General features: G+C 44.4%; 1 protein-coding gene across 1 annotated transcript; it reads left to right on the top strand.

Annotated features, from left to right (window-relative positions):
* The first annotated feature begins 2,751 nt into the window (after positions 1-2,751).
* Aldh8a1 (aldehyde dehydrogenase 8 family member A1) lies at positions 2,752-23,153 on the top strand. The gene is made up of 7 exons (XM_036168688.1): positions 2,752-2,892; positions 6,617-6,764; positions 8,287-8,442; positions 10,495-10,644; positions 14,870-15,126; positions 19,070-19,231; positions 22,701-23,153. The coding sequence occupies exons 1-7, from the start codon at positions 2,752-2,754 to the stop codon at positions 23,151-23,153; spliced, it is 1,467 nt and encodes a 488-aa protein (XP_036024581.1).
* The last annotated feature ends 1,668 nt before the right edge of the window (positions 23,154-24,821 follow it).

Here is a 24,821-nt window from a genome sequence, read left to right as displayed (position 1 = left end):
GGCTGCTAGGAGTCTCACACCAAACATCTCTTTGTCAACTTTGAGAAGCCTACCATGGCTTCTGAGGTCCAGAATGGACCCTGACTGAGTCTAGTACTGTGTTCATTTAACTGTGGATGTTTATACTTATAAATGACCAATGTAATATCTTTAAAAAAAAAAATCTCAGCAGCATGTCAGCAAAAGGACGGCAATATTACCAAAAGCCATTAGCATGAGATGAAAGAAAAAAAGACAACTGGAAAAGGAAGTGTAAGGTTTGTAAACTGAGAACACAAACAAACCAACTATCTTATTCTGCTTTGTTGTTTTTGTGAATGGGGAAGCCTTTCTAGAGAATATGATTATATTAAAGAAAATGAGTCCTGCTTCCAAAGCTGCCACAGGAAGCGGCTGGAGGTTGGTTCTTCACAGACTGAGACCTGCAGCTCCTAAGCACAGGCAAGTGAGAGTGGAATTCCACAGAACATCTAGAAAGAGATCAATTAAAATGGAAGCAGAAAGAGACTGGGGAGTGCACGGCCACCAGTGCTGATCTACAAACTTCGGAATATTGATTTCTGTCATCCCCCCACGTAATAGGCTGAGCACGCGCCTATCACAAATATTAGATCCATTTGAAGAATGTGGAGTAAAAAGAAGAAACTTGGGCTCTCCTACCTCATTCCCTTAACAGTACAGCCACACACATTACTCAGTAGTTTTCTCCCACCAACACATGCCCTCACAGGTTTATTTTGGATAGGTAGGGTCTTGCAATGGTTCCCAGGCTGGCCTCAACTTCTCGGGCTTAAGGGAGCCTTCTGAAGAAGCCTGGACTATGTGCAACACTAAGCGTGGCAGCAGCACATCCTTCTAATGGCTAAATAATATTCTTTATTCCAATGAATTGTTACATTAATCAAGTCATGACCATTTTTATTTTGCTCTCAGCTTCCCAATTATCATAAAAGTAGAATGTCTTGGGACTTATTGTCCATGAGCAAATTTTTTTTTTTCAAGACAGAGTTTCTCTGTGTAGCTTTGTGCCTTTCCTGGAACTCGCTTTGGAGACCAGGGTGGCTTCGAACTCACAGAGATCTGCCTGCCTCTGCCTCCCAAGTGCTGGGATTAAAGGCGTGCACCGCCGCCACCACCTGGTGAGCAAATATTTTTAAAGGAGAAATTTGTTGAAGAGAAATCAATAGACCCAAAGTAGGTATATTGACATGGGGACACTGGCAAGTTGATCCAAGAAGTGTTCCATGCACCCGGCCAGCATGGGAGAGGAAATGTATGCTTTTCCCATCTCCAGACAGATATTAAGTACTGAATAGTCAACTATCCAATGGGGAGCCTGTAGCTGGGGTTTTCTCCAGTCTGCTGTGGGATGTCTTTCTGTGTGCTGTGAATATGTGTTGCTCTGAGTTTTTGATAAATAAAGCTGTATTGGCCTGTATATAGCAAAGGCAGCTTACAGGCAGGCAGGAAATACAAGCAGATAGACAGCAGATAAACCTCTGTGTATTTAATTGGGTCCAAGAGGCTGCCAGACTGGGACACAGGAAAACTTCGACTACACCCACCTGGGGCCTGCAGCCATTCAGACCCAAATAAACACACAGAGCCTTATATTAATTACAAATTGTATGGCCTAATGGCTCAGGTTTCTTGCTAGCTAGCTCTTACATCTTAAATTAACCCATTTCTATAAATCTATACTTTGCCACATGGCTTGTGGCTTACTGTTAATTTTACATCTTGCTTCTTCTGGTGGTGCCTAGCAGTGTCTCCAGGCTCTGCCTTTCTCCTTCCTCTCTCTCCAGTTGGAATGTCCCACCTAACCTTATTCTGCTTCACCATTGGCAAACAGCTTTATTTATCAACCAATCAGAACAACACACACTCACAGCATACAGAATGACATTCCACAGCAGGAGTCTTTCTGTGTGCCCCAATTCTTGATTAACAATGAGTCCATCTATTAATACATGCGTGGCCAACTCTTCTCTCAGATATAGATTGCTTTTATTACAGACTTTACCTGTCTTTTCTGCTGGCTTTATCTTACCAATTTTTAGAACTAGACAAGAGTCTCTGGTTTGCTGTGTATGCTCTATACATTTTTGGCCTGTATCTTCATGGCATGTCTAGGATATATGATCTGTCACTGGTTGGGGTTGGAGGACACATCTGAGGGAGAAGGCAGCCAAGATGAAGACAGATCAAGATGAGCAGTGGACATGGGTATTCTGTCCTCCATCTGTCTGCAAGGTCAAGGTCATGGTGAGGCAGTAGTCACAGAGAAGACAAAAGGTGTATCCCGTGCTCATGAGTGACCCTGGACACTGTAAGCTCTCAGAGGTTCCATTTCTTCTCCAAAAAGGGGGAAATAATGAGAACCACTTCATAGATAATGATTCTGTGGAACCGACTTCCTTTGTGATTTGCACTTAATGTTTAAACAGTGGCCACTTCCAGTGTGACTCTGATGGAATCATCTACATAGGCACCGTTGATTTGAGCTGATCTGGAGAGACTGTGAATATATAACGATGTCAGTTTAACACATTATCCACTTCTCAGAATGGGCCAACGGTTGCCCTCAAGAACTCTCCTGAGTTTGGAATCTGGAATGTTCTAGAGAGCCGTGGGACTCCTGGTCCATGATATGCAAATGAGGACACAGGGGGCTGGGCGAGGGTGTCAGAACAAAGTCCCGAGGACAGTCACAGTGAGCTACTATAGAGGGTGAAGAGCATTCTCCTTAACATGGCTGCTGGAAAAAAAGAACTTTTGACGTTGGAAAACTTCATAGGTGGACAGTTTTTACCCTGTAACTCATATATAGATTCGTATGATCCGTCAACAGGAGAAGTCTACTGCAAAGTACCAAATAGTGGGAAAGAAGAGGTGAGTATATTCACTTAGAAAACTGAAATGCATGTACTGTGTTGACAGATTGTGGGAAACTGTTTTCTAAAAGAAAAGAGGGAGTGAAGGAAAATGTAGAATTTCATAAGGTAAATTATTTTACGACTGGACAGGTATGAGCCAGAACGGCTATCGGTTTACTGTGAACAGAAGAAAGTTAGTTGTCGTTTGCCAACTTAACAGCTCTGGGCACAGTTGGTTTTAATTTTTGTAGTTCTCAGATAGGCTGTAATAGGTGTCTAGTGAAAAGTATTATTCATAGGAACTATCACCATATTCAATGCGTCCTTTTCTCTACCAAGTGTCTACTAGCTCCATGGATTTATAAAAATAAGTTTTTAAAAACTTCAGTTGAGAACAACACAAAAAGCCAGGACTTCATTTTAGACCACCATCTAATGATTCCTCCTAGCTCCAAAAACACCCAATGAAACCAAACAAGCCGGTTGAATAATGAGCTGAAAGTTAAAGTCTAGTGGTTTTTTTCATTATACTTTACAGTTTTTTAAACAATATGTAATGGATCATATTCCTTTCTCTTCCTCTCCTTTCTCTTTCCCTTTCTTTTGTAGTTATGAAGAATTCAGTTCTCTTGGCAAATTTGGTAAAATACCTGAAAAACATTTGATTAGTTATGAATTATAGCACCAAGAATAAAAATATCTAGTGTGATAAGTGTGGCTGATATATGTGTAGTTATCAAGTGAATACTGTTTATTCTTTTAAGGCACAAGGATCCAGATTATAATATAATTTCAACCTTCCTATATGCAAAGTTTTTTTTCTTCAAAGATTCAGCTTTTTTCTTCATTGTTAAACCTTAAATCTGTCTTCTGGAGGAAAAATACAACTTTAGACTTCTGTGCTAAAGTTTACATATATTGGATAACTTGTTAGTTAAATTGTAACTGACAATTTTGTTTGCTTCCCGTGACAGCCACATAAGAAATCTAGCCTTGTCTTCTCCCCTCTTCCTAGTCTCATGGTCTTTCCAAAGTGATGCTAAAAATAGCAAATCTACCAAATGCAGGTGGAGTATGGTAATGGCTCACACTTTTTCAGGAAGAAGAATAAAACAGATATTTCACTTCCTACTACCGTAATGCATATAGCAAACCAGTTTACAAATATTCTGTGTTCCACAAATGCTGTGTCTTTGGTGACTTCATGAGATATGTGCAAAGTGTGTGTGTGTGTGTGTGTGTGTGTGTGTGTGTGTGTGTGTGTGTGTGTGTGTGTGTGTGTGCGTGTGTTTGTGTGTTCATTCATGTGTGTGAGAAAAGAGCAAATGAGATATTATATCCTGGGGACTTCATCTGAAAACAGGAGCAGTCAGAAAAGCACTCCCAGATGCCTTCTGTGTACCTCACGTTTTGACCACAAGAGGGCGTGCCTGTTCTCATGTATTTATCCTTCAGAGCTCCACGCTGTTGCCTTTCCAACACAGGCCTCTTCTGTGGGGCGGGGCACCGACACTTGCTAAGCCACAGAAATGGTTCTCATCCTGGGGGAGTTGAACACAGGGCTCTCATATCAGATATCCTGCCTATCAGATATTTACATTACGATTCATAACAGTAGCCAAATTACAGTTATGAAGTAGCAACAACAACAAAAAAATACATTTATGCAGCATTAGGAAGGCTGAGAACCACAGTGCTATTGCGTGTCAGTTAACGGTCTTGGGCCCCACAGAGATTGGGTTTGACCCGACACTACGACTTAGTAACTGTAACCTCTGGCAAGCGACCTGATCTTTCTGTGTCTCAGCCCTCTTCCTACAGAACAGCGCACAGTACTCCTGTGTAGAGTTTTAAGAAGGATTAAGTGCTTTGTGCTTTGGTTATATCCCTTCAGATATACAAACTAGTCAGTGAGTGTTTGATGCAGTTAGTCACTGCAAGTACCAGTAACAGCCCTAGGGTTCGATCACATGGAGAATGGTAGACTCCACAAACTGTTAGCACTGAATTAAGAGCTTTAGGGATTCGACACATCTAGACAAATTTCCTTTCCCACACCAGATCCCAAACAGATTCTTTGGGATTCTTTGGGAAATGATTGGAAATCCTCATCTTTTAAAATTAAAATCGCTTCTTCCCAGTGACTCGATGGCTGAATTTTAGATACCTTGGGATAGATGGCTCATGTTCTTCTCCTCGCCCCCGGCTCCCGTCTATGCATTTAACTCTGCATTGGAAGCTTGAGCACCTGAACTACCTTCGATCTGCATGCCCTGGGAGACAGTGGCTGCCGCCCAGTCCCTTTGTGACACAGCCTTAACCTCTCCTAGATCCCCATTCTTCTGGCTGGTTTAGGCCTCTGGGCTGTTATGGCTTTACCTGTAAAATGAAAAGCTGCCTTGGTGAAGGCGGCGAGTCTCCCTTCTGCTGTTCAGCTCAGCTCTGCAGACCCCTCAGGGACGTTGCGTGAAGCAGCAGCTTGCTCCTTTTAATGCAGAGAAGTATGCAGCCGGCATGGATGTGTCACAGTTATTCACCCACCAAAGGAGAGCTGGTCGCTTGCAGTTTAGGGCTACTATGACTATCACTGCTATAAATAATCCTGCACACTTTTTTTTTTTTTTTTTTTGCATGAAAATAAACATTCATTTCCCTGGGATAAATGCCCAGGAGGGTGTTCCTGACTTGCGAGGTGGCTACCTGACTAAGAGTTTGGGCGCTGACTGTCCTCTTCTTCCTGAGTGCCTGTCTTTTCTCATTCCCACCAGCAGTGGATGACAGGACTCTTTTTTCAGCTTCCTCCCCAGCATTTGATACTGCCACTGTTTTGTTTTGTTCCCTGCCCCCCTCCTTTTCGTGGTTTTTTTTTGGGTGGGGGGTCAAACCGAGAGCATTGGGTATGATAGGAAAATGCTGTTATCACTGAGCCACACTCACAGTCCAGAATCTTTTGATCTTTGAAGTTGACTTCATGCACAGTTCCCTATGGCCACCGACTGGACATATTTTCATGTCCTTATTTATCTTGGGCATACATCTTTTGTGATGTATTTGCTTACATCCTTTGTCCATTTCCCAATTAAATTGCTGGTGCCTTTGCCGTTGACTGTCATAGTTTCTTCATATGGGGCAGGTCAGAGTCATGTGCCAGCTCTGTAATGAGCAGGTATCTTCCCTAGGTCCGCGGTCATTCTGCCTGCTCACCATCAGAGAAGTCAGGTGAACAGCTGTTCAGACACTCCTGAGGTCCTCCATCCCATCCCTGGTACCACCTGGGCTGCCTTGTTCACAGGAGCTGGGGGCACCCTTGGGCTTGTCTTCAGGCTTCTAGAAGTTCATGCTAGATTCTGTTGCAGTCCCTGTACCAGGGCGTGTGAGTCGGCCTGCTGCTGGCTCTGAGACTCCCTAAGGAGTCAGCAGACAGGAGAGGCTTTGGCACACGGTTCCACATGGTCAGCTGCTGATCACCGTGAGCCCATGGCGGCAATGACTCAGAACTCAGATAGTTAGATTAGCCTGAGGATAGGGAGAGAGCAAATGACGCTTCCTTTGTTTTTGATGCCGTGCTTTGGTCACATCAACACCTGTGTTGTCCGAGTGTCGTTTAGCACCAGGATATGTTGAATAACTGAAATTGGGCAGAATGACTATCCGGTGTGAAGGGAGCCATGGATGCTGGATGTGGCCAGCCCCTCGGGAGCAGTAGTGCTAAGTAACCATCTTTGGCTTGCCCCTCAAAGATTGAAGCTGCCGTGGAGGCTGCCAGAGAGGCCTTCCCTGCCTGGGCATCCCGGACCCCCCAGGAGCGTTCCCTGGTCCTGAACCGACTGGCTGATTTAGTGGAGCAGTCTCTGGAGGAGTTAGCCCAGGCTGAATCTAAAGACCAAGGTGAGGGGGGCCCTGGCAAGACTGGTCTGCCTTCCAGGCTCTTTGACCAATAGTGATTGGGCTTGAGAACAGGCGTGTCTTACTAAATGCTTATGAAAACTGCAGTATGTCCGTTACGTAGACACTGGCAGCTAGTACCCCCATTCTAGTTTGTCAGCTAATCTCATGCCTTTTGGTAAAGTGGATTACACTCAGGCCAAGTTAGTCAGACCATCCTGGCTGAGGTATCAAGCTGGCTTGCACCCTTGCTTATCAAGATGACAGTAGAGACAGAGACGAAAATGAGCAGGATGCAGAAGGCTGAGTTTTGTGGCCGTCACGCTTGGCCCCATTGAAACAAGTCAGTGACTGAACCCAAAGCTAAATGATGTGGGAGCGCATGCTGCCAATTTAGTAGGAGGAGCTGCGAGGATCCACAGCAGAGTCTGGCTATGGAGAGACAGGAGGAGCTAGGGGTGGCCATGCCATCTCTCTGTCCTGTTCGGAGGCTCTCCAAGTAAAGACAATTTGAAGAGTGGCTAGTTTTCTGGTGGACTGTCATTATTCTATGCCCAGTGTTCACTCCTTCCCAAAGGGCATGGGGATGGAGTGAATATATAAATGTCATAATGTCTTTTAGGGAGAGCCATGGGGTGTTAGAATGTATCTGCCATAAACCAACCTTAAGTTAGAAAGCAGCTGACAGGCCCTTGGAAAGAGCATGCTTCTTCCAGGTTAGTGTGGTGGTGCACAGTCGTGATCACGGCCCTTGGGAGGCTGAGGCTGAGGCAGGGGGATTTTGAGTTCCTGGCCCCCGGGGCTATATAGTGATAACTGGACTACACACACACACACACACACACACACACACACACACACACACACACACACGGAAAAAGTTTCTTTTGCTCCTGTTCTGGGGTCAGTCCATCTCATTTCGCCACTAAAGGGCACCCGAGAGAAGGGCAAGAAGATGCCCCCTGCCCGGTCCAGAAAGCAGCATCCTGTGTTGAGGTTCTCACTATCCCTTTTGATAACTCCTCTGTGTGTTCGGAGGATGTTTATGACACCTCACCCGTTTCGATGTGATGTGCACACTCAGCTATTTGAACCCTGACTATGTCAACCCCATCGTTTCGAAGCTGCTAACACACCAGAGCCTGTGTGGGTGACGTGGTGGCATCTGGTAGCTTCGTGATGAAGGCTAGGAGACGTTCACAGAGCAAAGATGTTCTGGCTCTATTTTAGGCCCTCCCCACTTCATCCTAAAACCTCACACCTAAATTTTCAATCACTTGATCCAACCAACATTAACTCTGTGTGGTAAAGAAGTGCCTCCCGTGGGCTGGGAACGAGTGTGGTGACAGATAACACACAACAGAGGCCAGTACTAATTCAATGGGAAACACACAACACTAAGTCCATGGGAAACACACAACACTAAGTCCATGGGAAACACACAACACTAAGTCCATGGGAAACACACAATGCTAACTCCATGGGAAACACAAGGGCAGCATTTTCTGTTGTTCACTTCCTACAGGGAAAACCCTCACACTGGCCAGGACCATGGACATTCCTCGGGCTGCTCAGAACTTCCGGTTCTTTGCTTCCTCCATTCTGCACCATGTGACGGAGTGCACACAAATGGACCACCTGAGCTGCATGCACTACACTGTTCGCACCCCCGTGGGAATCGGTAGGTGGTGTCCCAGGAAAACCTGTATCAGAACGCCCAGAAAATTCTGGACAAGTGCTTACTAGGGACAGGGTGTTGACTTTTCTCCTTTTGTTGAAAATTTATTGCCTTTAAAAATGATTTCCAGGCTGGGCGGTTGTGGCGCATGCCTTTAATCCCAGCACTCGGGAGGCAGAGGCAGGCGGATCTCTGTGACTTCGAGGCCAGCCTGGTCTACAGAGTGAGTTCCAGGAAAGGCGCAAAGCTACACAGAGAAACCCTGTCTCGAAAAACAAAACAAAACAAAACAAAAATTATTTCTAGTTCATTCCCATTGTATCAGATTCTCTGACTTTTCCAGAAACTTTGTCTTGGAAGATCACAGGGGAAGGGGATGCTGTGAGGAGCGCTTTGTTGCTTATAATTAAAATAAGAAAACAACAAATCCAGACAGTGCCTGCTTTGACTTCAGGATTTCGACTTCTTCACGCTTCAGCATTCTGAAAAGCCGGGACAATAGTTCACTTTTCTTTTTATAGGATTCAATAATATAAGAAATTTGAGTAAATTAATAAGTATGTAGTTCAGCTGGATGTGTTGGCTCGTTCTTAGCACTTGGACAGGGCAGGCAGGGGGATCAGAATTACAAGGTTATCTTTGGCTGCACAGTTTGGGGTTAGCCTGGGCAAGACCCTGTCTTAAAAATAACAACAACAACACAATAAATAAACGAGTATGTGCTCTAAGTAATACCAGTTGTCTGGCAAATAAGAATTTTTTTGCCCTTTGGATGTAAATGTCTGAAGTGACCAAGTATAATCAGCAGATGTCACTGTTTCCCGAGAAGAAACTCCGTGTTTAACTAGCTACAAATACCAGAACAACAAAAAGGGAAACACTTCATTGTCTTGAGTCCCTAGACCCTCTAGAAATCATTTCCCAAGGCATTGTGGGAAGCTTTAATCTCCCACTAAGAAGCATATGAGTGCATGTTATTGCAAATACATTCTGTTACTCTTAAAGAACAGAATTTTCTATGAGAAGTTTAGTAATATTAAATATACTTACTTATAAAGGATAAAGTATAATATAAACTGATTTTGTCTTTTGTTTTTCAAGACAGGGTTTCTCTGTATTGCTGGTTGTCCTGAAACTCAATCAGGCTAGCTTCAAACTCACAGCATTTTTAATCCATAAGGGAGACCTTATATCCGTGCAGGACGTGGAAGGAAACTGGACAGTTTAAGAACAGTGCATAGAGATACATTCAGTCACGTTCGACCTGGGGCTGGAGAAAGTTGTGAATGGGACCTAATGCACGAGATTATAGATCATTTAAATTATCTTGGGAGTCTTTGGACCATTTTTAAAGTTAACTGAGTGCATGGTTCTTGAGCATGAACTTGATAGACGACAACATTGTCACAAAGTCAGAAGACTGGACATACCTGCTAGAAGTTGGGTGTGTCATCCAGCAAACCCACACGGTCAGAATGTAGTTGAGAATATAGACGGAATTTGATTTTAAGACCTTCTCTGCTGCCAGGGTGAGTTTCACAGTTTGTATGTCAGAGTCCATTAGCATAATCATTCCCTACAGGGACATTCAGAATGATTTTGTACCTGTTGCACACATAATTCAGCAACGCCTGAACTTTAATGTCTCAGGGACAGCAGGTTAGTGACAGAGGTGGGGAAGCCCATCAAGAAACACCAGCCTAGCCTCTTAATATTGCACTGGGAGAGGGCTTTCTTTAAAGAGTAAAGATCAGTCTATAGATTTCAATATGCATCCTATTCAGAACATATTGGCAAATTGTCAACAGCCTTTAGCCTTTAGCTGTGGTTCCTAATTATAATTGTGGCTCACTAAGAGGATGGTCAGCGTATTGACTTTGCTGTTATAAGGAATGAATTGCTTGTAAGTATTCTAGAACAACTTCTCTGAAGCCGGCTACCAATAAGTGATGTTTGGGTTTTCCATGAGGCAGAGAATTTTGCTAAAAATGCCACTCAGGCGGTCTGTCTCTGAGGACATGTCACCATGGCCCTGCTTCTCTTCTTGTCCCTTAGCTGGTTTGATCAGCCCTTGGAATTTGCCACTTTACCTGCTGACCTGGAAGATCGCTCCGGCCATCGCTGCTGGGAATACTGTGATAGCCAAGCCCAGCGAACTGACGTCTGTGACTGCGTGGATGTTGTGTAAACTCTTGGATAAAGCAGGTAACAGGGTGTGGGGATAGGGGGGAGGCACAGAGATAGAAGTAACCTTCACTCAGCATTGATTCCAGTGCTGTCTTTTTATTTTGTAAGCCTGATCCTTTCTGGTCATGCCTTCATCCACAGCAGGGTTTTTCTTCTGTTCCTTCCTTTCCTCTTTGATTCCAGCAGGGTGCCATTGGAGAATAGCAGCACCCCATGGGGTGAAGGCTGTGCAGTAAATATTGCAGGCTTAGAGAGACCTAAAAACATCAAAGTTATTGTCATCAACCACCACTGTAAATTTAACTTTGAGCTACTGGTTGATCTTGGAAGTTGGGTATTGCTAGAGTTTCTGTAGCTGAACAATTCATAGTCCATTCAGCCATTTTCAAGGGATTTAATATACATCTTCCAGCTTCCCCATATTTGGGGCAGAAGTGGATAAACCATGGCCTCTTATCAGCATCCACCCATTTGCTGCTCTTTCAGTTTAATGTCTACACTTAGGCTGCCTTCCTGCTTTCATTTGGGATATAATTCTGCGTGGGGAAGCCTGACACTGTCCTGGTATTTAGATCCCAGCAAGTAATCTTTGAAAAGCCTCTTTCTGTTAGGATCCTCATCTTGTGAACCCTTCAGCTAGGATGGGAGTGATGCCTGGGTGGTGGGGACAGTTATCACCCTTCTGTCTGTGTTAACACGTGATGTGCTTAATTGCCTTTTGGCATGGAGAAGCCACAGTTGGGCTCTCCTTACTCCATAGAATGGGCAGCAGGTAGAAGCCTATTACTCCCTCCCTCCTCCCTCCCTCTTTCCCTCCCCATTTGCTCCTTCTGGGTACTTCAGAAGCAAAAGCATGCACATTAGCTTCCAGTGAAGTTTAGCTAGCTCTTTAGGATTTGGATGATAGGTTAAATCTGGGCTTGTTTTGGAAAATGGCACTGGTCCTTGTAGCCCTAGGGATGAGGCTTCCTAACCAGTCTTTGGGATGATCTATACAGATGCTCTAGGCCCCTAGAAGATGGAGACCATGCCCACCTCTCCCATTTCCCAGAATGTACCCACATTTCCTTATAAACAGACCACTTTCTAATTCTACTCTTTGCAAAACCAAGCCTTTGGTGTGCACAAGGGCACACAATGTGTCCTGCCAGCCTGGTGACTACAGGTTCTTAGAGTGGGTCAGGAGAGGGGCTGTGCCTCTTTGCTAAGCCTTAACCCTTGAAAGACTTCATTCTTGTGTGTTCATGTGTTCCTGACTTATCCTCTAGCCACTTCCTCCAGTCTTTATTTTGCAATTTCTGTTGGTCAACTAAATTATTTTTCTTCTCTGGCAACCAGAATCACTTAAGAGTTTAGAGGGCAGATACCTGCACAAAAATCGTGTTACTGTCTGGCTCAAAGGGCAAATGTCACTGAGAAATCATACAAGCTGCTGCCTCTTACTACATCAGACTACAGCAGACCTCAGGCAAACAATCAGAATGCTAATGTGTGTGGAACTCAGTCAGCCTGTGGAATGAGCTCATTGTCCCATGGCGAAATATACATGGTGTTCCTGTGTTTTCTCTCAGCCTCTGCTAAAACATCATAGTAAACATTAGACATGACTCAGTTCATTTTTGCCTTTGAGGGTTTATTAACAGCCTCCCTTATAAACTTACTCTCCCATCTACCCAAAGGTAGTCCTCTATTTGGAGCTGCAGGGCCTCATCCACAGATGGGAAACTCCTCCTTGTTTTGTCCTAAATCAATGACTCTTCTTTGCTCTTCCACACGGTACACAGCACTGCTCTAGTTATGACCTATGAACCAAGGTTGATCTAAACACAGAGCACTTAGAAGTAAGATTCTGACAGATACATCACAGCATTGACTTCCTACCTGTCTCCTTAAAGGGTCTGCTGTGTGTGAGGTGGGTGGGTGGGTGGGTGGGTGGGTGTCTTCACTGTCTCCTCGAAGTGACCAGGCTTATGCTGTGGCTCTGTGGATAATCTTAGATCATTAATGTGAAAGTATTATTTATTCTTGAAGATCATTTTTTTTTTTTTTTTTGTTTTGAGCTGAGGATTGAACCCAGGGCCTTGCGCTTGCAAGTGCTCTACCACTGCGCTGAGCTAAATCCCCAATCCGAAGATCGCATTCTTGAAGACTGGCTTTGAACTAAAAAAGATACCTGGGAAGGCATCTTGAAGATGTGAGCTGAGAAGGGAATTGCCTAATGTGGGGCAAGCAGAGGAGACAGGAGCTTCCAGGCTGTCCCCTAAGTGTCTCATGCAGGATTTCCACACCTGCTATAGTCACCTGAGGAAAGAGAGGGACTGTATCCAGCCACCTCATGCAAAGCCTAAGAAGCCCCTAGATACCAACACAACTTGAATATGTACAGCTTCTCCAATTCGTAATCTGTTTCCAATTGGATACTGAATACCGAACACTGGTTGGCTCAAGCCTATTCACTAGCATTTGTTAATCTGCTCTAACCAGATTTACTAATTACTGATTATTGCTTAACTTTACTTTGCCAAACTTTTCACCAGTAAAGCAAGATAATAATAGTAAACACCTGGGGCTGGAGAGATGGCTCAGAGGTTAAGAGCACTGCTTGCTCTTCCAGAGGTCCTGAGTTCAATTCCCAGCAACCACATGGTGGCTCACAACCATCTGTAATGAGATCTGGTGCCCTCTTCTGGTCTGCAAGCATGCATGTAGGCAGAACACTGTGTACATAATAAATAAATACATCTTTTTTTAAAAAAAAAGTCAACACCTTAGAGGGTTGTGAGGTCAAAAAGCAGCCCATAGTCTTCTGTTATAAGTGAGAGATGTGTTTTCAGATCATGAGTGGATGCCTGAAACTGTGGATGGCATTGGTCTCTCTATGCATCTTGTTTTTATATACATATAGAGCTATAGTAAAGTTTAATTTATATATTAGGCACAATGAGAAATTAACAGTAAAGCAGAAAAAGTTAACAACACACTGAAACAAAATCGATGTGAGAGTGCTTTTTCTCTAAATGTAAAGACAAATATTTCAGACCATAAGTGATTTTGGATTATAACTGAAACCATAGAAAACAAGTCCATAGATAATAGAGGATGACTCCAGATTACTAATAACAATAGCTGACATTACTAAGCAGCTGATAAATGTCATCATTTACTGGTGGCCCAGGAGACACAATGGAGAACAAAATTCAGATAGTGTTCTGCCCTTAGCCAGCAACTTGGTGGAGGCCAGGCATAAGGAAGTGAGGAAATTCATGGGTGAGGAGATGGCTTAGGCATTCTAGTGCCTATGGCACAGCATGGGAATCTGAATTCAGCCTACAGAACCCATGGGGAAAAGCCAGGTGTGGCGGAACACACTTGGGATCCGGTGCTGGGGATGCAGACAAGCCGGTCCCAGATGGTCACTAGGCAACCACTCTAGCCTACGCTGGAAGCTCCAAGCTAAGGAGAGACTGTCTCTAAAAGGATGGCTTCTGGCCTTCACACACACACACACACACACACACACACACACACACACACACACACATCCTCATGAATACACACTCAGGCACATGCCCAGCACCCCCCCCCCCCCCCCCCAAAATTTAATCCCGAAAAGATGTAAATGAATGCATGTAAATTTAAGTCTAAAGGGTCTTGCGGTAGAAAATAGTGAGGCACCTGTCTTTGGATGTTCTTGGTATTTGTTGCATGATTTTAGGTCATGGTGAAGCTGGAGGTAATCCTGGGCACAGGACCTCAAGTCAAAAATTACCCCCTCTGGGATGCCTCCTCCTGCCTCTCTGGGCCAAGATGGTTGATCTCTTCACATCTCTGCGGGTCCACACATCTGTTTACTTAACACTGCCACCCTGCTTCACAAGTTCTGGGTGTCAAGTTGGAGCAATTGCCTGCTCCACACGAGGCTGAGATTGTTTGGTAGTGCTTGTGCACCAGCACGCAAAAGCTTAGCCAGTATTATACAGTGAGTTTCTCAGAAGGTCCTTTACCCTGCATCTTTCCAGACCCAGAGAAACCCCAGCAGGTGGATTCTATAAGCAGAAGTGACTCTGTAGCATTGGCTTTGCTATTAAACTGGAGCTAATCGTAAAATCTCCAGGTGCTGTCAAACCCACCATCCCCACCTTCTCCCCACAGGCCAGCTCTTGGTTTCCCAAAGGAGAGCCTCCATGTCGCTTCAGGAATCCTCAATAAACCTAGGAGAATTACTGTTTTATTTCCCACCCAGGTGTTCCACCAGGTGTGATCAATATTGTGTTTGGAACCGGGCCCAGGGTTGGTGAGGCCCTGGTGTCCCACCCAGAGGTACCCCTGATTTCCTTCACTGGGAGCCAGCCCACAGCCGAGCGGATTACTCAGCTAAGTGCCCCCCACTGCAAGAAGCTCTCCCTGGAGCTGGGGGGCAAGAATCCTGCTATCATCTTTGAGGATGCCAATCTGGAGGAGTGTATCCCAGCAACTGTCAGGTCCAGCTTTGCTAACCAGGTATGAGTCCTGCTTACTAAGGCCCTGTCAGATTGGATCTATTTCAACACAATGCAAAGTCCAGGGGGGTTGGCGATGATCCTGTTATTTTGTGTTTTCTGAAATTAGGATCAGTTCTAGTGTTATTCTAACACCCAGGAATGGCCTAGTACACTCACGGCTTCTTTTTGTCAAGTTCCTCGTCTTGAGTCACATAACTTTTATCAAGTACCAGCCACAGGTAGAATGACCCATTTTCCTGCTCTAAGCCTCTCCCATTTCTTTATTCACACAGCCAGCTGCCTGTGTCTTCTTTGCAGCCCCATGTCCTATTACCAGTAGATTTTCATCCCTCCCCAAAGTATCCCTGATGCCTTTACACTCCGAGTTCCTATTCCCTGTGACATCCTAAAGCAAGTTTCTGAGCTTGGAGTGGCAGAGGACTTCAGGCCATCTTTTCAACTTTTAGTATTACATCACAGATATTTCTGAGGGCTCTGTTTTATTTTTATCAGGTTCTTCAAAGTTGCAGCCTCCCAGAGGAGTAAGAACACTAGACCAGATTAATTGGACAGCAGCTTCCCCCAGTTGGAAAAACGAGGCCTCCATTTCTTTACCTTTACAATAATTTGAATCATGCTACCCTCCAAAGGGATTCTAGGAATGCTCAGTGAAAAACATGACTTTCAATTAATATTTTCATAATAATTGTAATGACAGTCTATTGGTGAAATTATTAAGGCCACTCCACGTAGTGAAAAGGGAGGTTTATTTTGTGGGGTAACTTACAAGTGAAGGGATAGGTAACAGGGTCTGGGAAAGGTGTAGCACAGTTCGGTGGTGTTCTCTGGAGAACTGTGCTCAGTCTGCCTCCAGCGTCCAGGGTCCAGCAACCAAGAGAGCTGGCCCATCTGGATCTCGGGTCTTCAGGGTCCTCTCAAGGTGTGACAGTTACCAAAGCTTCAATGGGGGTTGGAACTTCCAGATCAAAGCTGGAATGGCTACCTACTATAATAGTTATTTCCTTTACCACAATTTCCAAAGAAGATGGCTAGAAATACAGTGTTTGGTTATTGGTAGACAGTTCGATGCTATAACACAAATGGTTTGGCCATTAAAATTAGCGGATGTCAAGTAAACACTTAGACTAGTGGATCCAGGGTTTCAAGACAATGAGAAAGGGACAAACTCCAAGAACAGAGATGGGGGAAAACAAGTTGACACGATGTATAAGGGAGCTAAGCAAGGACACATAGACTGAGGCTACTCATCCACTAGGATCCTCTTAGGATTCAGGATGGCCCACCGAACCTTTCTTTGAGTGAGAGGGGTGTTTTAAGGCATCAGTGAGAAAAAAAGATACGGTCAACTCAAGGCAACAGCAGATGGATTTTAAGCAAACTATAATAGCTTGCTTTATTTGCTTTAGCTGATTGACAAGTTCCAGGCAGAGCATATTTCTCCCTTAATTGAAGATAATTGGCTTCAGGGGAGGGAGGGGTAAACTCTCAATGTGACCTTGGGTATATTTTAATTCAAAACACTGTTTCCTAACTGTGAACTGAGAATACTAACACACTGCAGAGCTTTTATGGAGAAAGTATCCAAATCAGTGCCCGGCATGGTGTAGAGATTCAGGGAACGAGTTTTTTCCTTGCTCTTTCCCTTTGGAGAGGTCCTCTCTGGGATCTCATGCAACCTACATTTCCCTAGCACTAAATGATAGGAAACTTGGTAAAACTCACATCTCCCCACCATGCCCACCTTTTGCATAGGGAATTTATGCAAATGAATCCAAGATGTGTTTGACCATCTTCCAAGCCACGTAGGCAGATGGTTCTGATAGTGGCCCTGTTAGAAAAAGAATTCGTTATTTCAGAACATTCGCTGCTTCGTTTGGACAATAAACCTTTGTGCAAATACCAAGATAATTAGAAGCATTCTGTTCCCTATAATTGTTGTGAACGCCAAATATAAACGTGATGAAAAAAATGTTATTAGTATTTATGCATTCATATACTTTCATACATTTTGCTTTGAAATGTTCAGGTGTGGTTTGTAAACCATTTCATGTTATGTTTAAATGACAGGATTGTTTTTCTCTCACAAACCTACCAGGACCTTTCCTGTAAACACTCAGCATCTCTATTTAGATGTCTAGTGGGCATCAGAACTTAACATGCCCACAGAAGAACTCTTGATCTCTCTCCACCCACTGGAAAAATGACTCTTCTCTTTGCCTCCTGTTTGCCTTTCCACAGGAAAGCAGAGCCCAAAGCTTGGACAGCCCTGTTCTTTAGCCTTGTACCTATGTCTCATCTATGAATGGATTTTCTTAGCTCTATGTTTAACACGTATTCCAAAACATTACCTTTCTGGTGTATCCATGCAGGTCTCCTACACTTTTGGGGTCCCACATCCCTTTAAGAATCTTGAATTCGCCGGGCGGTGGTGATGCACGCCTTTAATCCCAGCACTCGGGAGGCAGAGCCAGGCGGATCTCTGTGAGTTTGAGGCCAGCGTGGTCTCCAAAGCAAGTTCCAGCAAAGGTGCAAAGCTACACAGAGAAACCCTGTCTCGAAAAAAAAAACCAAAACAACAAAAAAAAAAAGAATCTTGAATTCAGTGAAATCATATTTCCTCTTCCATTGATACCTCCCAGTACAAGTTACGTACATTTATTTGAGCTTTTGGAACATTTTTCCTCACTCCTCACTCTAATTTTTTGCCATTTTTGTTTTCCACACAGTTTTGTGAGTGATCATCTAGAAATGTAAATCTCTGGGTTCAGGGAGATAGTTCAGCTGGCAAAGTGCTTACCATGCAAGTTTGGGAGCCTGAGTTCAGGCCCTAGAACCCACACACTGTAGTCGTAGGACTGAGGAGATGAAGATGGATGCATCCTCTAGCTCAGAGGCCAGTCAGCCTGGCCTACTCAGAGAGCTCTAGGCCACTAAGAAAACCCTGTTACCAAAAAACAAACAAACAAAAAAACAACAACAACAAAAAAAAACCAAACCAAACCAACCAACCAAACATACAAAAAAACAAGCAACAACACATAGAAAACTCAAGGTGAACTGCTCTAGAGTAATGACAGCTGAGGTTGTTCTCTGGCTTCCACATGTACACACACACACCACACATACTCTCACACACATGCATGCACACATGTACACACATACTCACGCCACATACACACCACACAAACACATGCACACACATATACATACACCCATATGCACACACACATTCACAACACATGCACATGCATGCACACACATGCATTCACATATCACACACACACACATACCACACATACACACACACACACACACACACACACTACACATACACACACACACACACACACACACACCCCAACACAATCTAAATCTGATAATATCACTCTGTTGCTTTCTTTCCAAGATGCTGAGAGTGAAGCAAAGTCCTTCTGAGCCTTTGAGTGTCAACCTGCAACCCCCTCAATCCCACCTTCTTTCCGTCACTGCCTGTCGCCACCTTGGCTCATGTCCTCAGCCCACCACTCCCCACTTGTCTTGTCACCTACGCCAGCCTCAGTCCCATAGCAGGTTCCCGCTCTTACAGCCGGAACCTCTCTCCTCCCAGCCCTTCCTATCTAACCCCTTCCTAGCAACCAAGAGTCCCTTCAAATATCCGCTCTGTAAGGGCCGCTCACCGAGATTCCTCATTTTATCATTTGCCGAATGTTTTTCTATTGCTTTGATGAGTCTCTGAAGTCAGATCACGTAGTGGGTGTTTATTTGAGCCTTTGTCTGTCTTCCTGTGAGATTATGTGTTCCATGTGGTAGGGACTAGTCCTGCCAACAGCTGGATCTTATTGTCTGGACCACTGCCTGATACATGGCAGGTGATCAAAAACATGGGGCATCTATCCATGAAGAAGAATGTCCCAGTTTATCACTGTCTTTCCTCTTGGCAGGGGGAGATCTGCCTCTGTACCAGCAGGATCTTTGTCCAGAGGAGCATTTATAGTGAATTTCTCAAGAGGTTTGTAGAAGCTTCCAGGAAGTGGAAAGTTGGAATACCTTCTGACCCGTCAGCCAACATGGGGGCTTTGATAAGTAAAGCACATTTGGAGAAAGTAAGTAATCTCTGCCATGTACATTCCAGAAAGTTCTTATTTAAAGAGAAACTCAGAGGCTGGGCAGTGGTGATGCACAACTTTAATCCCAACACTCGAGAGGCAGAGGCAGGTGGATCTCTGTGAGTTCCAATCCAGCCTGGTCTACAGAGTGAGTTCCAGGACAGCCAGGGCTACATAGTGAAACCCTGTCTCAAAAAACCAAGAGGGGGAGGGGGAAGGAGGAAGGGAGGAGATAGATAGATAGATAGATAGATAGACAGACAGACAGACTGAGACGTGGCTCTGTGGGATTTGGATTCTAGAAGTGGCTCAGGTCATCCACATTGGGAAGCTCCAAATGTCTGTGACTCCAGCTTCAAGGGATCTAGCACCCCCTTCTGGTATCCATGGGTACACACACACACACACACACACACACACACACACACACACACACGTAAATAGAATAAATCAAGTCTTAAAGATAAGCTTGCTGAGGACATATCAGGCTTTGAAATATTACTTCTGAGAAATTATCAACTATGGAAAATTGTTTCTCATGGACCAAGAGCAGAGGTCCATGACACTTGCTTGAATTTCTCTTCTCCATCCTTAGAGCAAATGGTGCCTACTGATGAGACCTTTGCAGTCCATTCATAAAACTACACTTCCTAGAATGCCCCTAATGTGTCAGTGTCTTATTTTCCCAAGTCTCTTTTTTAGGTTGGCTTTATGTGTGTGAGTATTTTGCCTGCATGGGGGTCTGTGCACTGTGTGCATGCCTGTCACCTGGCAAGTTCAGAAGTGGGGACTGGATACTAACAATATTTGTGAACCATCATGTGGGCGCTGGGAACTGAACCCAGGTCCTTGTCAAGATCATCAAGTGCTCTTAACCACTGAGCCATCTCTCCAGCGCTTTCCATGATTCTTCACACTGCCGACATATACTCTGTACTTCCTTTCATACTGTCTTCCCTTGAGCAGAAAGTGGTCAAGTTTATTCACTGTTGTGTCCCAAGTCTAGGAAATCTCAGGAAGCCCAGTAGTGCAACTGGGAGAGGGACTGTACCACTGTGTTGGGGGTTCCAGAACTTTATGCCACAAACACAACTATTTGCCTTGAAAATTTTCCTTTTGGTGCTTGGCTTAAAGTACTTGGGATTGGGTCTAAACCTGTGGGTTCTGGACATCTCTCTTGCTGGGATGAATCATCATGGACTCCAAATAGAAAATAAACTCAATTACCTGGTCTCTCTTCAAGAAAGCACTCACGTCATTATCTCTGAGTCACCAGGCTAACTTATGGCATAATTTATTTTACATTATAATCAGCTACATTGTATTACCTACATTTGTTTTTAGAGTATAATTAGTATAATAAGACTAGAAATTAGAGACCTTCAGTTTGTTTTTTGTTTTTGCTTTTCCTGGAGGCTCGGATACTGAAAGCATCTGGGCCTTTAAATCTTACATATCATTCACTTTCCAGTTTCTTTTAAAAATACTTTATATTGTGTCTTTGAGAAATTCATACATTGTACTTTGATTATATTCACCCCCCCCACCCCGATTCCTCCAAGTTCCATCCCCATTCCATCCCCACCTAAATTTCACCAAGTTCCATGTGCTGCCTATCTGTACTCCTGCCTGTGTGGTTAATCTACCAGGGACTGCACCCTTAAGAAGGCTCCCTCTGGGGTTGGGGATTTAGCTCAGCGGTAGAGCGCTTGCCTAGCAAGCACAAGGCCCTGGGTTCGGTCCTCACTTCATGCAGCAGGACTCAAAAAAAAAAAAAGGCTCCCTCTCCTGCTCCAAGCAGCTATCAATTACTCTGCGAGGGGGTGGGACTTCGTGCTCACTTCCTCCCTTCATGCTGGAATTTGACTGGCTAGAGCTAGCACAAGTTTTGTGTATGCTGTCACCGTCACTGGGAGTTCATGTGTGCAGTTGCCTTGTTGTGGCCGGGAAAACTCTGTTTCCACATAGTCATTCCCTGGCTCTGGCTTTCTTTCCTTCTCCTCCTCTGCACAGATCTCTGAGGAGGTGGCCGTGATATAGATGTCCTATGTATGGCTGGGTATTCTTCAGTCTCATATTCCCTGGACTATGACTATTTTGGATTGCTGTGTTAATTACCATCTTCTGGGGGGGGGAGTGCTTTTCTGATGAGGGTTGAGAGATGTACTAATCTATGGTATAGCAATAAATCCTTAAGAGTCAGTTTAATACTGTGTTAGGTTTCTTTAACAGAATGATAATAGTAGGTTCTCCATGGGGCCTATGTTCTTGGCCGATACTGGTACCAGGTAAGGAAGGATTCCTTTTTGTAGAGCAGACCTTAAAACCAACCAGAAGATGGTTGGCTACGCCCATGACATTTATGCCAATATTGCACAGTGGGCACATCTGTCAGGGTACACTGTTGTTATTGTAGCTTGCAGCTGGATAATAATGCTTATTTTTCTCCTCTTGAAGTGAGCAGAGCACTTTTTATGGCTATAAGAGCTAGCCAGGCGGGGTGGTGGTGGTATATACCTTTAATCCCAGCACTTGGGAGGCAGAGGCAGGTGGATCTCTGAGAGTTTGAGGCCAGCCTGGGCTACAGAGTGAGTTCCAGGAAAGGCACAAAACTACACAAAGGAACCCTGTCTCAAAAAACAAAACAAAACAAAACAAAACAAAAAAAAGCTAGCCAGTAGGGATGAAGCTTGCGCATCAAAACCAGCTTCATTTCTCCATGTTCTAGGGCTCAAGTATGGGATGTCTTCAGTAAGAGGGCCACATTCTAGACAGTAACCAAAAGCAAAGGCAATAGTCTGTAATATTTGGGGGTTTGTGAGACCTCACTGGCCAGTAACTCTAATAGAGGTAATCCATTCCTGGCACTAAACATTTTACTTGTTAGCTTGTGGTGTCTAGGAAGGGTATTGTTACCCCATTATAAGGCAATTTCCAACTTCTTACTACCCCCTGCAAAACACACACACACACACACACACACACACACACACACACACACACACACACACACACACACACACACACACACACACACACACACACACACACAATCTTGTACCTAATTATAGGATGTGCCTGAATGTGAATTAAGCTTTATTGTTTATTAGCTGCATGAACCCTATAAACTTTCTGAGGCACAGTGATATGGTGGGCAAATTGGAGATAAAAGTAGCTGATAGAGTATAGAAAGAATTAAGTGACAATACATAAAATCACTTATATTAGTGCCTTATACTTAGGCATGAAATAATCTCCCTGTCTTTTACCTGAGGGCTAAATATGCAAACTCTGGTGGTAGCTCCTCTGCCTTTTGGCTTTGCAGTTGGGTAGTTAGATAGCCCTAGATCCCTTAGCACTGACCTTATATTGCTTTTCAATCATTAAAAATACTGATTTTCCCTGCTGGTGTGTGTAAAATGTCAAATGGTAAGAGGTTTGTAATTACGGTTTTTAATCTCCTCAGGTCAGAAGTTATGTAATGAAAGCTCGTGCCGAGGGGGCCCAGATTCTGTGTGGTGAGGGTGTGGATCAGCTGAGTCTTCCCCTCAGGAACCAGGCAGGCTACTTCATGCTTCCCACGGTGATAACGGATATTAAGGATGAGTCCTGCTGCATGAAGGAAGAGATATTTGGCCCAGTGACGTGTGTTGTCCCTTTTGACAGCGAAGAGGAAGTGATTAAAAGAGCTAACAGTGTTAAGTATGGGCTGGCAGCCACAGTATGGTCAAACAATGTGGGACGCACTCACAGGGTAGCTAAGAAGCTTCAGTCTGGATTGGTCTGGACCAACTGCTGGCTCATCAGAGAGCTGAACCTGCCCTTTGGAGGGATGAAGAGCTCTGGAATAGGAAGAGAAGGAGCCAAGGACTCATACGACTTCTTCACTGAAATAAAAACCATCACCGTTAAGCACTGACTTTCCCCTGTGGAGAAGCTGCTGTGGCCAATTGGTGACAGCAGAGAATCATGGGTGCACTGCTGTGAACAGAAATCCCAGTCTGGACTTGCCAGGGGACTAGCTCTTGCTGACCTTCACTAGTTGGTATTTTTACCAGCTTGTGAAAAAGAAAATGCAGTTTTTAATGTGGAATGAGAACAAAACTTCTGAAGAGCAGACACAACAAAGCCAAGCAGCCAACAGTCTCCCTGGCCCTCATGTCACGCCTTCAGAGATGTCATCGTTTGATTGAATTCTTGAAAAGCTGCCCAAATCAGATAGTTTCATTTATAAATATATGGCAAAAACAAAAACAAAGGCCTACGAAGATAGAGAGAGGACAAGGGAGTTGGCTCAGTGGGTAAAGGGCCTGCTGTATAAATATGAGGACCTGAATCCAGATCCCCAGCAGGGTAAAAGCCTGACATGGTGGCACATACCACACACCACACACATGTGTGCATACACACACACACACACACACACACCACCACCACCACCACCACCACCACCAACAACAACAACAACAACAACAAACTTGAAGAGAATCAGCCTGCCATCATTTTCTACCTTGGCGAAGCTGTGGAGAGATGGTCTCCCTGACTCCCTAGCCACTAGCAAACTGACTGACGATTGGCTGACCCCATTAATATCAGGAAGTGATGGTGTCACACACACGATAGGTCTTACTAAATACATCTGATAAGAATAAAGGAAAACAAAGTAATGATTTCTTTTTAGAGGAAACTTGGAACACAAAAGACAGTTTGATCCATTTTCACTGTCAAATCCAACCAACTCTAAATCTTCAAAGGAGCAATACATTGTTCATCAGTATGACATATGCCTTGAGTTGTCCGTTACTCTCCTTATCCTCATTCTCTTTGAAGTATAGATTTTTTTTTTTTACTAATAAAAGTCTGTCTAATGCCCCTTTTCCTGTATCCTCTGATCGTTCTGAGGAAAACACTGAGGGTTACAGAAATTTAACAGCAGCCTCAGGGTCACACAGAAGGGGCAGAGGTGGGATTTGAACCCCAGACTTTGAAGCTCAGGACTTCTCATAGCCTCACTCTTGCTGTGGGTTGTGCTTCAGAAGCAGGGAAGCACTTGTGGTTCCAGCAGACAAGGTTGCCGACTCCAGGTTGTCCTGTGGTCCAGGTCTCCCTCCTTGCCTCTCCTCTCTCATTGGCTCCATTCCGCATGAGTGCGGGACCTCTACAGCACTTCAGATTCCACAGTTGGCTGGACTCCTGAAGGCCCCAGCTCAATTACTCCCCTTTCAATTCTGAGTTTCTTGCACAACGCGCGGTACACAGAAGGGGCTTGAACTGAGCTGGTAGACCGGAATGAGCTCATACTGGTGCTCTGGTTGCATAGCTCGAGGCAGGGGTTTGTGATGGTGGTGGTAAGATGAAGCTCCATGAGTTTTCCTGGGACTTCATGCACAAATTCTGAGAAATTTCAACGGACCTTTTAAAGAGCGAGTGATGACATTGGACCCTATTGGTTCCCAGCTTCTGCTTCCTCCTTCCTTTCTCAATTTTCTTGTCTAGCTGAGGCCCATAACCTGCATCAGCCTAGTCCAAGACCTATTCTGAGTGTTAGCAGAGGAGACTTCAGTAGCTCTAGTCATTAAGAATCTCT

Source organism: Onychomys torridus, chromosome 19 (genome assembly GCF_903995425.1).
Source record: "Onychomys torridus chromosome 19, mOncTor1.1, whole genome shotgun sequence".
NCBI classification, from domain to species: domain Eukaryota; kingdom Metazoa; phylum Chordata; class Mammalia; order Rodentia; family Cricetidae; genus Onychomys; species Onychomys torridus.
Note: the sequence above shows the minus strand (reverse complement) of the source record. Positions and strands in the feature narration are given on the sequence as shown.

Coding starts and splice junctions, on each gene's coding strand:
- Aldh8a1 (XM_036168688.1), top strand. CDS start 2,752: ATGGCTGCTGGAAAAAAAGAACTTTTGACGTTGGAAAACTTCATAGGT. Junction 6,765..8,286: donor GGCTGAATCTAAAGACCAAG/GTGAGGGGGGCC, acceptor CACTTCCTACAG/GGAAAACCCTCACACTGGCC. Junction 8,443..10,494: donor TCGCACCCCCGTGGGAATCG/GTAGGTGGTGTC, acceptor CTTGTCCCTTAG/CTGGTTTGATCAGCCCTTGG.